The 13,826-nt window shown below is 37.7% G+C and overlaps 1 protein-coding gene across 1 annotated transcript; it reads left to right on the top strand.

Annotated features, from left to right (window-relative positions):
• Nucleotides 1-92: 92 nt before the first annotated feature.
• Nucleotides 93-12,882, top strand: LOC106926618 (chloride anion exchanger-like). Its single transcript, XM_088003525.1, has 18 exons — nucleotides 93-256; nucleotides 386-525; nucleotides 2,198-2,308; nucleotides 2,484-2,644; nucleotides 3,358-3,522; nucleotides 4,613-4,765; nucleotides 4,905-4,987; nucleotides 5,065-5,212; nucleotides 5,447-5,560; nucleotides 5,647-5,724; nucleotides 6,247-6,342; nucleotides 7,545-7,651; nucleotides 8,916-8,985; nucleotides 9,060-9,152; nucleotides 9,235-9,330; nucleotides 11,011-11,232; nucleotides 11,878-11,932; nucleotides 12,719-12,882. Exons 1-18 carry the CDS (start codon nucleotides 126-128, stop codon nucleotides 12,880-12,882), a joined length of 2,187 nt encoding a protein of 728 aa, XP_087859651.1. The 5' UTR covers nucleotides 93-125.
• The last annotated feature ends 944 nt before the right edge of the window (nucleotides 12,883-13,826 follow it).

The raw sequence follows: 13,826 nt of genomic DNA, 5'->3' as shown, positions 1-13,826 counted from the left end.
CGCAGACAAAAACCGCATCGTGATGGGACTGATGACAGATTTCAGATTAGAGGCTTTGGCCAAAGGTTCTTCAAAGGATCTTTTGCGTTTTGCCGGAGTTGGACTTTTCAGAAACGTTCACTGGAATGACAGTGACTTCGAGAAAACAGTATGTGGTTTTTAGACCTGTGTACTCTGAAGACAGCCTCGCTGAAGACCATGAGAAAATCGAGAGGAAACACAAAGCGCTCCTGGAGCATGTTAAGGAAAACCTGACGTAAGTGTTCCTGGGCTCAATCAACGCAGTGGCATCACTGCTCTCATTTTTAACTTTTCTGCGAAACAGGTAAGAGAGAGAATCAGATGAACTGTATTTATGTTTTCTGTGTTTGTTCGATTGACGCAGCTGCAATGCAAATCGTGCCAAAAACACGGTGGTCTCTGTTCTGCCTGTGATTGGCTGGATGAGGATGTACAGAGTCAGAGAGTGGCTGCTGGGCGATGTGGTGTCTGGGGTCAGCACCGGACTGGTGGCCGTCATGCAAGGTCAGAACACCGGCCGGACAGTTTGGAAGGGAAAAACCGTTTCAGCTGCATTTTTTCTTTTTTTAAAAAAAAATAAACTTTCATTTATTTCAGCACTTCAATTCACAAACTGAAACTCATATAAAAACCTATATGAATTTCGACTTATGCACTTTTACCTTCCACCTAACTTTCCATCGATATACTTGGATGCAGTTATACAGCAGATCACAGTAAATTTAATATGTGAAACCAACGTCAATTTCTTGTAAAATTCACTGTTAATATTTGTTACATTTTTTTTATAGAAAGACTTTTATTAAGTGTCTTCCAAGTTCTAGTTTTCTATTAGACACACTTTGAAACTTCTTGCGTTTCAAAGAGGTCGTGATGCCACATGACTCTTGGCCTCGACAGAGAAACAGTCCCAGAGCATCACAGATCCTCCATCGTTCTTTTCCACACGTTATGTAAAATCGTTGTAAAACTTGTGAAACATTTTAAAACCTGCAGGAGCGTTTGTTAGCAAAAAGCTGACTTCATGTTTGTATGATTATGTCTGATTTTTCTTCATTCAGTTTTACTTTTCACTTGTTACTTTTATTTCAGTAAAATAAAGGTTTTAAAACTCGATTCAATACTTTTTAAAAATGTTGCTGTAACTCATATTATCCAAGGTCATCTAAAGAGTCATATAATCCTGATGGCTGTGGGCAGGAAGGATCTCCTGTAGCAGTATGTATTGCAGCGAATCTGAAAAAGCCTCTTACTGAAGACATTGACGATTGCTCTGATAAAGTTGCGGTGAACATTTGCCTGACTTATAAAGATCAGCAAACATCTTTCTGTGTTGAATGGAATGTTTTCTTGTTCATTCTCATTTTGGGAAATGTCTAAAAAAGGTTTGAGCCAATTATACAATTTAAAAAATAAGTATCCCTGATGAAGACCAAACTTAAAGACGTCTCTGAATTTGAAGAGAGGTACAAAAAACATCTATAAAAAAATGCTTTTGCAAAGTTTTCTGGCATTTATCAAATAGAAATAATTTTGCTAGTTCGAACTGACCTAAAACTTTAACTTGGTTTCTACTGTGTACAAATTTATTCCGGAAATTTCCCCACCTGACAAATATAAATACTGTAAAGGTTTTATTTTCACTGAAATTATACTGATGCAATAAAATGCTGGAATGATTTTAAGGATATAAGTTGACAAGCAGTGGCGATAAATGTGACAGACTTTTCCTGCCTCTCATTCCATAATTACACATATAACAGGCCAAAGTAATAAAAATGTGACTACACTTTTAACTTAGTTAAACAAAATACTTATACTTTGAAAGGACACTGGTCTTTTCTGATTCAGTTTTTTGCTTTACTAATCAATAGTATTCTTGTTCTTTCCTAGACATAAAAAGATGTTTAACTTGGCAGCAGCTTCACTCAGATCAACTATCTGCTAAGACTGGGGGTTTATTACTAGCATAAAATGTACAAAACAGAGTACAGGCAGGAAATTTAAAAATGATCCTGACTGCACATTAAATGTTAAAGGAGACCAAATGCAAAGGTGAGGATTAAAGGCTCAAACTACAAAAGGAAAGAATAGCCTCTTCACAACGATGTCTCCTGACACTAATGAACATCATTTATAAACTTATTTTAATGGGATTTTCTGTGTCTTCCTGCAGGACTGGCCTTCTCCCTGCTGGCCTCGTTGCCTCCCAGCTACGGCCTCTACACAGCTTTCTTCCCAATGCTAACATACTTTTTCTTTGGCACCTCAAGGCATATATCTATAGGTATGTTTCATTACCAGGGTCTGTGGTTTACTCTTTCAGTCTAAACTTTTCCCTAGAGATAAAAAACAAGGATTTGAGTTTGTTGCATAATATCCGTGTTGCTGCATAGATCTTATCATTTTGGTCAGATTAGATATGATTTGACTTGGCCTGTCCTGTTCCATCCTCTCTGAAGGCTCCTTTCCTGTGCTGAGCCTCATGGTGGGAGCGGTAGTGACCCGCCTGGTCCCAGAAGATGGCCCGCATGCTAACATCACGGACTTTGAAGGCCTGACCCAGGACCAGCAGCGAGTCCTGGTGGCCTCCTCTATGACATTCCTCATGGGTATTTTCCAGGTGAATTGGATTCTTTATCCCTGGATCATATACGTAATTATTTTCTAACCAGATGTAAGTCTGGTATCAGACTTACATCTGAAACCAGAAGTTTACATGCATCAAATAAAAAGATGCGTACATCTTGTTTTACTTCTCACTGTCTGAAGTTAAGTCAGACCAAACGTCTCTTGTTTTAGGTCAGTTGAGTTATCAGAATTGTTTCTATTTACTAAAAGCCACAATAATGAAAGAGAAAAATAACAGATTTATTTAACAATTTATTTATTTGAATTTATGGAACTCATTACTGTGGCATTTAGCAAATAGAAATTATTTTGGTAATTCTAACGGCCCCAAAACAGGAAAGATCTGATCTGACTTAACATCAGTAAGTCAGTCAATCAAATGTATATGTATAGCACGTTTTAGCAACATGGCACACACATGAAAATACAAAGTTGTAGAATACACAGTCAACAATTGTCAAGTGTCATCATTACACATCAAAATGTTGATTGTTTCATTTATAATGTTTCAAAAGCAACTCTAAACAGCTGAGTTTTACTCTTCATTTAAAGGCATTTAGTGTTTTGGATGTTTTACAATTTTCTGGAAGTTTGTTCCAGATTTGTGGTGCAACTTTTTTATTCGGTGTATGTAAATTTCTGCTCTCAACTGCTTGTTCTCTGCTTTTTTTTTTGTTTGTTTTGTTTTGTTTTGCTCCAATGCAGCTCGCCATGGGGGTTCTGCAGGTGGGCTTTATCGTCGTCTACCTTTCAGACACTCTGGTGTCTGGATTTACCACAGCAGCTGCTGTTCACATCTTGGTGTCGCAGCTCAAGTTCGTGTTGGGGCTGAGTGTCCCAGGAATCAATGGCCCAATGTCCATGATATATGTAAGTCCAAGTTTGGGGCAATCTGATGACAAAATCAATCAAAGATTGTCCCACATTATACAAATCAGTACCAGCAGAGGTCTTGTTTCATCTTATATACTGTCAGGTGTACTTGAGTTATTGGGCCAAGTTTTAAAAGGGGTTTGGGAGGAATTAGCTGCTTGAATACAGACTTTTCAAAAATGGGATTCTGAGCTGATACTCAGGATAGTCTGAGGATAATCCTACCAACTCAGCATCTTGCCATTTTGATAGGGTGACAAAACACCCTAACAGTTCTATAAAACATACAGTTCTAGGTTTTATTGAACAGTAAGTTGACTTTAAACATCAGTCAAACATCCTAGGTGGCCAATGTGCTACTTTATCCAAAAAAGTGGTGGTTTGTAATACAGCGATAGAGGTTGTTGCCCATGGTGACAACAGAAAGGAGGGTGCACAAGATAAAAAAACATCAGTCATATGCAAATTAAGGATTCAGCAAATCATGCTTCTTTCTGCAAAAAGCAAGATTATATTAAGTATTTTCTCCCACCCCAAAATGCAGATGATTTCCTGGATTGTGGCTGGTAGGGAATTATTTATATTAGAGTATTACATTTTGGAACACATTGTCCAGAATGAAACAAACTCACCCCAGGGGGTAAATACCAAAAGGTTGATCAAGCCTTGCTCTGTGTTCCATAGTCAGTTGGTTTTAGTTGTGAGTTTTTTTTTCTGAATTCTCACTATTTTCAGTTAAAAATGTTGTTTGCCACCCACAAAATCAACATAGATCTATCTTTGATTTTAAGATTAATCATAACTCTAATGGACAAGATGATCCCAAGTGGGATTGTTCAGCATTAAGACTGTTGATAGAATTCAAGAAATGGGTTAGAAGTCGCAAAAGAATGTCCAGGTATAATAAGGATATTGATTGGGAAAATGATTTGGTCATTTGATGGGTTGATTATCCTTAGAGTCAACTGCAAATGATTTAATTGAATGCATATTCACTGCTTTAGTATATTTCTTTTAACAAAATCTTCATCTTCAATAAAGAATGCTTTTAAAGACGCTGACATGCAGATGTGCTCCTGCTTGACAGACCTTGGAAAAGATCTTTGTCCAGATCACCTCCACTAACAAATGTGACCTAGTGATGTCCATAGTGATCATGGTGGTGGTGTTCATTGTAAAGGAGCTTAATAACAGATACAGAGCCAAGCTGCCTGTTCCCATTCCCATAGAAGTTATAATGGTGAGTTCTCCTGATTACCCTCATTTATCTTTCTTACATGACTTATTATGGAACTCCAAGGTATCCGCTGCCATATAAGACTTTTATACCATATTTTATTTTAAATGCTTATGAAAAATGTGTGTTTTCATTTACACAGACTGTTATAGCTTGCGGGGTGTCCTATGGCTTCAACATTGAGAGGAGGTATGACGTTGAAGTTGTTGGCACAATGGTTAGGGGGTAAGTTTGAAGCTTTCCTCTTGATATTTCATCAGGTACGTTATTAAAAATAAAAAATAACCACTTTCACATTCTAGGTATGAGTCTCCAATTCTTCCTAGCGTCCAAGTCTTCCAGGAGAGTGCAGTGGAGGCCTTTCCTGTAGCCATTGTAGGATTCGCTGTGGCCTTTTCTGTGGCCAAAGTGTACTCTGCCAAACATGATTACCCCATTGATGGTAACCAGGTGCGCTCTTTGCCTATCCTAGCTTGACAGTTTGGCTCTGCTCTAAGAAATGGAGTTAACTGATCACTGATGGTCAACAATGAGAGTGTAAATCCTCATAACTTTAGGGTTGAATATTGCTTTTATATGATGGGTTGCATGAATCAAACATGCAGTAAAGAATCATTTGACCTAAAACAATTATACTTTTTTGTTGACAAGGGCACTGCCTTACCTGTTGGGGTTTTATCTTAGGAGCTTGTTGCATTCGGGGTTAGCAACATATTCGGAGCAACCTTCAGGTCTTTCGCAGCCAGCACGGCCCTCTCCAGGACCGCAGTGCAGGAGAGCTCTGGAGGCAAAACGCAGGTCAGATGTGTCCAGAACTGTGCATGCTCTGTCCTATATCCCCACCTTCCACTTGTACTCAAAGTTTACTCACTTTACAAAAACAGGTTGCCGGGCTGGTCTCAGCGATGATGGCAATGATTGTAACAGTGGCCCTTGGGTTCCTGCTGGAGCCACTTCCAAGGGTGAGGTTGTGGTTTTCTTTTTTAAATAGAAAAACAGGTGATAACTCACATCCTACTCTTTTCAACATGCTAGTTGCTCAGCATGCTATTGATAGCCCTCATGCTAACATTGGTCTTGCTAAAATAAGCATATTAGCTATTTTCTGTATTTTTGACCCATCTTTATCATACTGAGTGGAGCCTGTTCATCAACAGGCTGGTGATATCTCACATTTGATAGCGTTAACATGCTAGTTGCTCTACATGTTAGTGATAGATCTCATTCTAATGTTATACGTTACACATTTTGTAAATTTTTTAAATACTAGTCACATTTAGAATACTGAACTCAATGTAAATTCACATGCTAGTGATATCTCACCTACTACAGACAGAATTTAAGCTAACCTTAGCATTTTAGCAAATTTTCAGCATCAACACACTGGTTCCAACCGACACACACACTTTGGCAGGCCCCTAAATTTTTGTAGTTTGATTCCTGTGTATGATAATATATGTAACTATTTTTTTATGTGACGGCAGTCTGTTCTGGGTGCCTTGGTAATCGTCAACCTAAAGGGGATGCTGATGCAATTCAGTGAAATACCGTACCTTTGGAGGAGAGACAAACCAGAATGTGTAGGTGCTAATGGCCTGTTAAAAATAACTATTTTACATAATCCTTTGAAAAAGTACTTGCCTCATTCCTGCAAATGTCCTGTTTCTTTTCCTCATCTTTTTTCTTCTACAAATACATTTTTGCAGGGCTTTAATGAGAAAAAAATTGCCAAACTTCTGACCAGTAATTCTAGTAGCTCCACAAATCAGTCATTCCGGAAAAAAAAAAAAAAAAAAAAAAAATACCGAAAAAAATTACAAAAACAATTGCAAAATCCTGGAGGGACTGTTAACTATAGAGAAATGTTCTGCTGCATAACCCAGGAGTTCTTCACTTCAGGTCAGGAACATGTAGTTGGACATTCTACTTCAGGCTTTTCTGCTCGAGACTAAAATTTGTGGTTTCATTAATTACAGTAAATTGTCCAGATTTTGAAGCAGCAAAGATTAAGGCCTTCAAACTGTCACCACTATGTTTTCTGAAAAGTTCTTTTTCTGAAAGGCTCGGTTAGTTATATAAAAAATGAAGAGACTTACAGTGGGCTTGCGGTGTTCATGGGGAACAGCTACAGCTGTGGATAGTTAAAATCCCTGAATACTTCAGACATCTTCTAACTTATAAGTGCCTATTTTAATATACTGCTCAAAAAAAAGGGAACATTTCACTTTAATTTTGTGTGTGGCTCCAAATCCAGGCCTCCATTGGTTAATAAATTTGATTTCCATTGATGATTTTTGTGTGATTTTGTTGTCAGCACATTCAACACACAGAAACACGGATCATGATAACTTGTAGTATAAGGTGCATGGCCTAATCAGAGCCGTTCTACTCGTATTTTTTTATTTTTATTTTTTATTTTTTGTACAGGCCTGACAGTAGTGAAGCCTGGAATGATGAGTAAAACTGAACTCAACTTTCCAAAAGAAAAAAAAAATGCTAATCACAATTAATTTAAGATTTAACAATTGGGCATTTACTTTTTTACATCAAGTCTGGTTGAATTGTATTGGATCGCTTTTCCCCCTAAAACTGATTTTGTAAACAACTTTTTGTTATCTGTGTCTCATATTAAAAAATATATCGAAATGATCTGATTCATTAAATTGTGACAGAAAACAAAATCAGAATATCATCTGTGACTGGGGCATATACTTTCTCATAGCATTGTATTTGATTTGTTCATGCTGTTCTTCTGGTACTGACTTTTTTGGTGTGTGTGCAGGTGGTGTGGGTCGGAACGTGCCTGGGGGCCATCCTGCTTGGACTGGATCTCGGTCTGGCTGTGGGTTTGGGCATAGAGCTTCTGACCGTCGTCTTCAGGACTCAGTTGTAATAATAACATTTATTGCATCTGACATAAAGGAAAAAGGAAATTTCAGTTGTACTGAATCAGATAGAAAGGCATAAATGAGATCATGAAACCTTGAGACTTCAAAGCTAATATGACTACTGTAATAAATTGGCAGGGCTCCATTGTTATGTCTTGTGTAATTCCATTTTATAGCATTGACATGTTGCTTAAGTTTACCACAGCTTTATCAGCAGAATATTACTCATTGTTGCAACAGTGTTCAATATAATTCCTACTAATAGGAAGTATTTAAACCAATCCAATGCAAAGCCTCAGCAGGTCTTACTGCTGCGATAGTAGCCTGCCCCCTGCTGGCTACACAGTGAGATATGCATTAATATTTCAACAGAATCAAGAGATACGCAACTCAAAATATGTCAATTCAAATTATGTTTTAACGTTTTTGTCAATTTTGTAATACTTCCTAAAATGTAAGTTTTGAATCTTGGCTGTCAGTCTAAGTAATCTAGCTAGCTCTCAATATACTACATGTACACATAACAACATACATTTCTAAATCAAGAGTGTTCCAGAAGATCATTACTGTAAGAATTAAACGTTAGATGGTCTAATACTGATCCTAGTGGAACCCCTGCTGTACACTTCATATAACTGAACCTAACATCGGTTGCAACTGAGAGCACTAGACAAAAAGTTAATTCTAATTTTAACCGGATAACTATGCTGTATCTAAAGAAGAAATTTCTAAGAATGGAAGTGGAGATTTTTTTTTATTTCTGTCCTGTAGAACAATGCCCCAACTTTAGGAAAGGTTTTGGTTCCTTCTCCACTTTCAAAAAAGTGCCTCCTCTCATTAGTGACTATAGAATCAGGTTATAATGTTTGGCTGAAAAACAAAAAACAAAGTTTCTGTTGAGTCAAAAGTGGAGAACAGATCTAAAATTGTAATGGATAAAAACTCAACAACATAGGATTGAAATTCATTATTTTTATGTGGATCTCAAATTTTGAACTTTCAATCATGTACTTCTCAAATTTACCACAGTCAAGGTCTGAAAGATGGAAAAGCTGTTAGCTAACTCTTGTTGGTACTCTAGAGGTGACAGATTCACTTGATGGATGTGGATCAAAAAAACTGACATAAACTGCTTTCATTAGATCAAGATCTGATGAAAAATTAAAGATCATCAGCAGATTTGAATAGAGGTAGTGGAGCCAATTTATTATTTATAAGAATGTCTTCTTAGGTCTGTCTTTTGAACAACTGCTATTTCTCTTTAGTCCCCGCTGTTCCATTTTGGCCAATCTCCCAGGTACCGACCTGTACAGAGATCAGAAGGATTACCCTCAGGTGAGTCGGTGAAATACAGTAAAACACACTATGTCCATACAATCACTTCACATCCATCATCCGTCCTTCATCAGGTATGTGAACCAAAGGGAGTAAAAATCTTTCGGATATCTTCGCCCATCTTCTTTGCCAACATCGAGTTCTTCAGGAACAAACTTATAGAAGCTGTACGTATGAAATGATGCTGCTTTCATCTGTTTTTGTCTTGGCTTAAATAAGGAAGCGCATAATGATCACACCGTTTTCCAGGTTGGGTTCAACCCTCTCAGAGTTTTACGGAAGAGGAACAAAGCGCTCCGAAAAATCAAGAAGCTGTTACAGAAACGGGATCATGGCATCGCAGAGGTGGGAACTTATTCTATGTAGTTAGAGAGTATGTAAAAAAAACAAAACAACAACTAAATAATAACCCTCCTGGTGTTTTGTTGTTGGTGGTCCTTCCTTGGTTTGGACCACAAAGTTCAATGTATTTTATTAGGAAAAAGTAGTGCTTAAATCTGAAGTAGAAGTGTAATCATACATGAATTTGAATTTTTTATTTATATCTGAAAAGTGGGACATTGATTGAGGCCACTTTACTCTCACACCTCTGAATAAATTCAGAGTAACCAACTCTCTTCAGAAGTTGGCACATTTGCAAACCTACTAACCTAACCAGGCAGATCAGGGAAGGAGGCCATTAATCAAGAGGACCATGGTAACAATGGAGGAGCTGAAGAGAGTCACAGCTCAGGTGGCAGACTCTCCACTAAGGACGCAATATCCACTGGCGATCACCAGACACATTTCCCTGACTTCCTTACTTTTACTTTAGTTCAGTGTTTAATACCATCATCCTGCAGAGACTTGAACACCACTTTATGTCTCTGAAGCCTGGACTTTCTGACAAAGATACTTCAGCATGTTCATGTTGGAAAACACGTCCACCAGTGGAGCTCCTCAAGGTCGTGTCCTCAGTCCTCTCTCATTTACTCGGTTGACACATGACTGTGTATTCAGATATAAAGGGAATAAAGTCACTGCGTTTGCAGAATGCACCACATTTTAGGTGATGTGCAAAACATTTGTCCTCTGACTGCTACCTGCTGTGAACAGGGAAGTTTCTCAGAAGTCAAAAAAAGATGGATGTTGCTAAATACAGGATGATCCTGAGAGACAACTTCTTAGAAGCAACAAAGACTTGAGTCTTTTTACAGAGGTTCTGCATCCAGAGGTGTTTCCGCTACGAATGCACACAAAACATTGTCAATATTCCTCTAATGTCAAAAAAACACAATTTCACTATTGTGGTGTTTCCATTAACTAAGAAACGCAATTAAAATCACACATGAAAAAGCTTGTTCACCTGATAAGTCATAAAAAACACACTGAGCCATCATCCTCTAACCACTTCCTGTTGCCTTTTTCTTCATGGTTTGCACCAGTGGCATCATCTGGCTGTTGACCATGTGACTCGTGTGATGTGGAAAAAATGTTTCCACTGCAATCTTGCAAAATAAACCAAAAAACACCTCAACCTATTGGTAAAACTTTGTATCAAAAAACGAGGTTAATTTTGGGGGTTTTTTTTTTTCAAAATTGGCACAATTCCATTAAGCAAATTTATTTTTAAAATGTCAAATTGCACAACTATGTGGTCAATAAAAACACTGCTACTGGCTCTGAACACACAGCCAGAGCTTCAATGGAATAATTGGATCAAAGTATATTAATATGTTAGAATGGTCCAGTCAAAGTCCAGACATAAACCTGATTGAGAATCTGTGGCAAACTGATTCCCACAGTTGCATTCTATCCAATCTGAGCTTGAGCTGCTTAATAAGGAAGAATGAGCAAATATTTCCAATGGACTTGCAGACATGGTAGAGAAGCTGGGAGAGAACAATAAAAAAAAAGAGGAAAAAAACGTGATAATTTGCTCTGATCAGTTACATAAAATCCCAATAAAATGCATTAATTTTTGCTGTAACATGCCAAAAATGTGGTGGTGTGAACATTAATTTTACTTTCTACATTGTGGAACAGAAAGGCTTAGAGTATTTGTTCTGGACCGCAAACGATGACCCTGAAGTGAACACGGAGGATCTGGAGCTGCCGGTGGATCTGAAGGAGCTTCCATTTCAGATGAACTGGAGCGCCGAGCTTCCGTCGGAGTTCAGCGTTCCCACAGTGAACCTCCACAGTCTGATCCTGGACTTCTCTGCTGTTTCCTTCTTGGACATTTCTGCGATGAAAGGACTCAAAATGGTAAAACAGCAAATCCACCTGCAGTCACATAAATCTACATGAGGTCCTTCAAACACAGAATGATCTTCTGTGATTGTGACTCATATTTTTCCTCTGATCACAGCTCTTTAGCTTGTTTCTCCACCTGCTTTTTGAGAACTGACTGCAGGGAACTAAAAGAGGTCTGGGGAGTTTTGCATATGTAATTTTTTCTGATTTTGAGCCACTTGTTACCAGCCTGTAGCTCAGGCTCCATCATGCCAGAAAATACTCAGATCATCCTAAATTGTTGCTGAATTTTTGGAAGAAGTTGCATTGAGGGACTGGTTTGATGTTTTCTTCATGGTGGTGAATGCTGAGCATGCTCTGCTCTGGTGGTAACCTGATACTGTGGTAACCTACCAAACCAGAGGCTGTCCTGATGCCTTTTGGGCTCACATAGAAGTTCTCGATGATGCAGAAAATCGTCCTTTTATATCTGCAATCTATTCAGCCATTTCTCTCCTGAATGACCGGTTTGATGAGAAATGATGATGACTTCATGCTTTTATTTGGATGTAACCACAACTAACACAAGACAACAATAATATTAAACACATCTGTTGTTTTATAGCCGTTATATTATGAAGCTTCACATGTTAAAGCCGTATGTTATTCTCTCTTCAGGCGCTTAAGGAGTTTACCCGAGTTGACGTGGATGTTTACATAGTGTCATGTGACGGTGAGTTTAATTAAGTCTCTTTGAGTATTTTTCTCATTGTGCAAAAAATGATGATCAGGCAGATGTGAAGACAGTTGAAAGTTGCTGAAGTTATACTCCAAACCTGAAAGTAATGGATAACACAATGGCCACTCGAAACAAAAGCAAGGATAGTAATGCCTGCGTCTCAAGTTGGAGTTCTTCAAGTGACGATTTAATTGGTGAGTTATGCAGTTTGGAGGCGGAGAGCCACAGCTTAGAGATCCAACAAACCAGAACCCTATGGAGGAACTTACAAGCACTTTACCACAGTGGTGAATTACAACAAGAACTGTAGTTTATAACACAACAAGGTTACAGACGGACAGAAGTTCTGCTCCAGTTCTGACCAGCATTGTTAATCTGATGTTTACAGGCGTCAGAATGTTTCTCTGCTAACTGAATTACCAGCATACTCTATATTAACCTGCCATTTAAAGCAAGTCTCACTTTTAGCCTCGAGTGTTTAAATAAGTTAATGTAGCTGGTTAAATATTCTCAGAACAGTCTGTGGTTAGTTTCTAGCATCTTGTTTGACCTAAAAAACTTAAAGTGAAATCTGTAAACACTCCTTAATCACAGCGAGTCCTGATGACGTATTATCCTTCTATGGCATTTACTGGCCCTAATACTTTATTTGTTGCCATAAAGTGCCCTTAACGTTACATATCTAGTTTGAAAAACAAAAGAAAAGCTGCAGAGGGTTTCGTGAAATTGTCTGAAAACTTCAAACATATCCATATATTTATTGTTTACTTGTATCAACAGCCCTCATCATGGAGAAACTGCACAGCTGCATGTTCTTCGATGATGAAATTCGGACGTCCATGTTCTTCCCAACTCTACATGATGCCATGCTGGATGTGCTAGAAAAACATAAGGACAGCAGCACTGGCAGTGTGGTGAGAAAGAAAGAAATGCAATTTGCTTAAAATTTGTTTAAAAATGAAAATGAGTGATAACTGCCATCTTAAAGAGAAATGCCTAGTTTTGTTACGGGTGAAAGTATTTGGTCCACATGGGGTCAAAGCAATGTGTTAGAGGAAGTTTCCAAATCATCCAACAGTCAACAGGGACATGGATGCTGCATCTGGTACCAGCATATGTCCAAATAGAACCATGGTGGATCTATTCTGGATCAGATGAACTGATGAAGAGAAGCAGCCCCATCATGTTATGATGTTGGCAACTTGACATTTTCTCTCATAGGAAATGTGTCGTTTTAAAGAAGTACCATTCAATCCCTATTTTTCTTTTAAAATTAAGAGAAACTTAAACATTTCCTATTGTTTGTTTATATTTGCAGAAATTGTAAAAAAAAAAAAAAAAGAGAACATACAATTCTTAAAAAAAAAAAAAAACAAGATAAAACTCACACCTCACAATAATTCACAGCTTTGTTTTGCCACATAAAATCAAAACCTGATATGTGAGTTTGTGGTTGAACCTGTATTGAACTGTAAACGTTTCATTTCCTGTTGTCTTTGCAGTTGAAAGGCACCAAACTGTAGAGGAACAACCTGGAAAATCAACTCATGGAAAAACTACCCAGGAATAGTTCAAGCAACATGTTAATATTTCAGTCCAGTCAACGACTGTTACTGCTGTACATTTGGTATTTCACTGGTTATTATAAATTATTTGTATATTTTTATTTATAATTCACTGCAATAAAGTTTGAATTTTAGGTGTCGGATGATACCTGGAAAAATTTGAATTATTTTGTGTTATTTAACCTTTACTATCCCAGGTAAAAAAATTTCATTTTCAACAAGAACCTGTTCAAGAAGAATGAAACAAAAAAAATACAATCATATTCATAGACTAAATATGCTGAATACACACAAGTCAACTGTTTTTAAAAGCAGGTGCACTT

The sequence above is a fragment of the Poecilia mexicana genome, unplaced genomic scaffold, assembly GCF_051168715.1.
Source record: "Poecilia mexicana isolate PSO_F unplaced genomic scaffold, ASM5116871v1 scaffold_23, whole genome shotgun sequence".
Taxonomy (NCBI): domain Eukaryota; kingdom Metazoa; phylum Chordata; class Actinopteri; order Cyprinodontiformes; family Poeciliidae; genus Poecilia; species Poecilia mexicana.
This window is presented reverse-complemented; position numbering and strand designations above follow the sequence as displayed.

Coding starts and splice junctions, on each gene's coding strand:
- LOC106926618 (XM_088003525.1), top strand. CDS start 126: ATGACAGTGACTTCGAGAAAACAGTATGTGGTTTTTAGACCTGTGTAC. Junction 4,766..4,904: donor TTCCCATAGAAGTTATAATG/GTGAGTTCTCCT, acceptor TCATTTACACAG/ACTGTTATAGCTTGCGGGGT. Junction 11,933..12,718: donor TTACATAGTGTCATGTGACG/GTGAGTTTAATT, acceptor TTGTATCAACAG/CCCTCATCATGGAGAAACTG.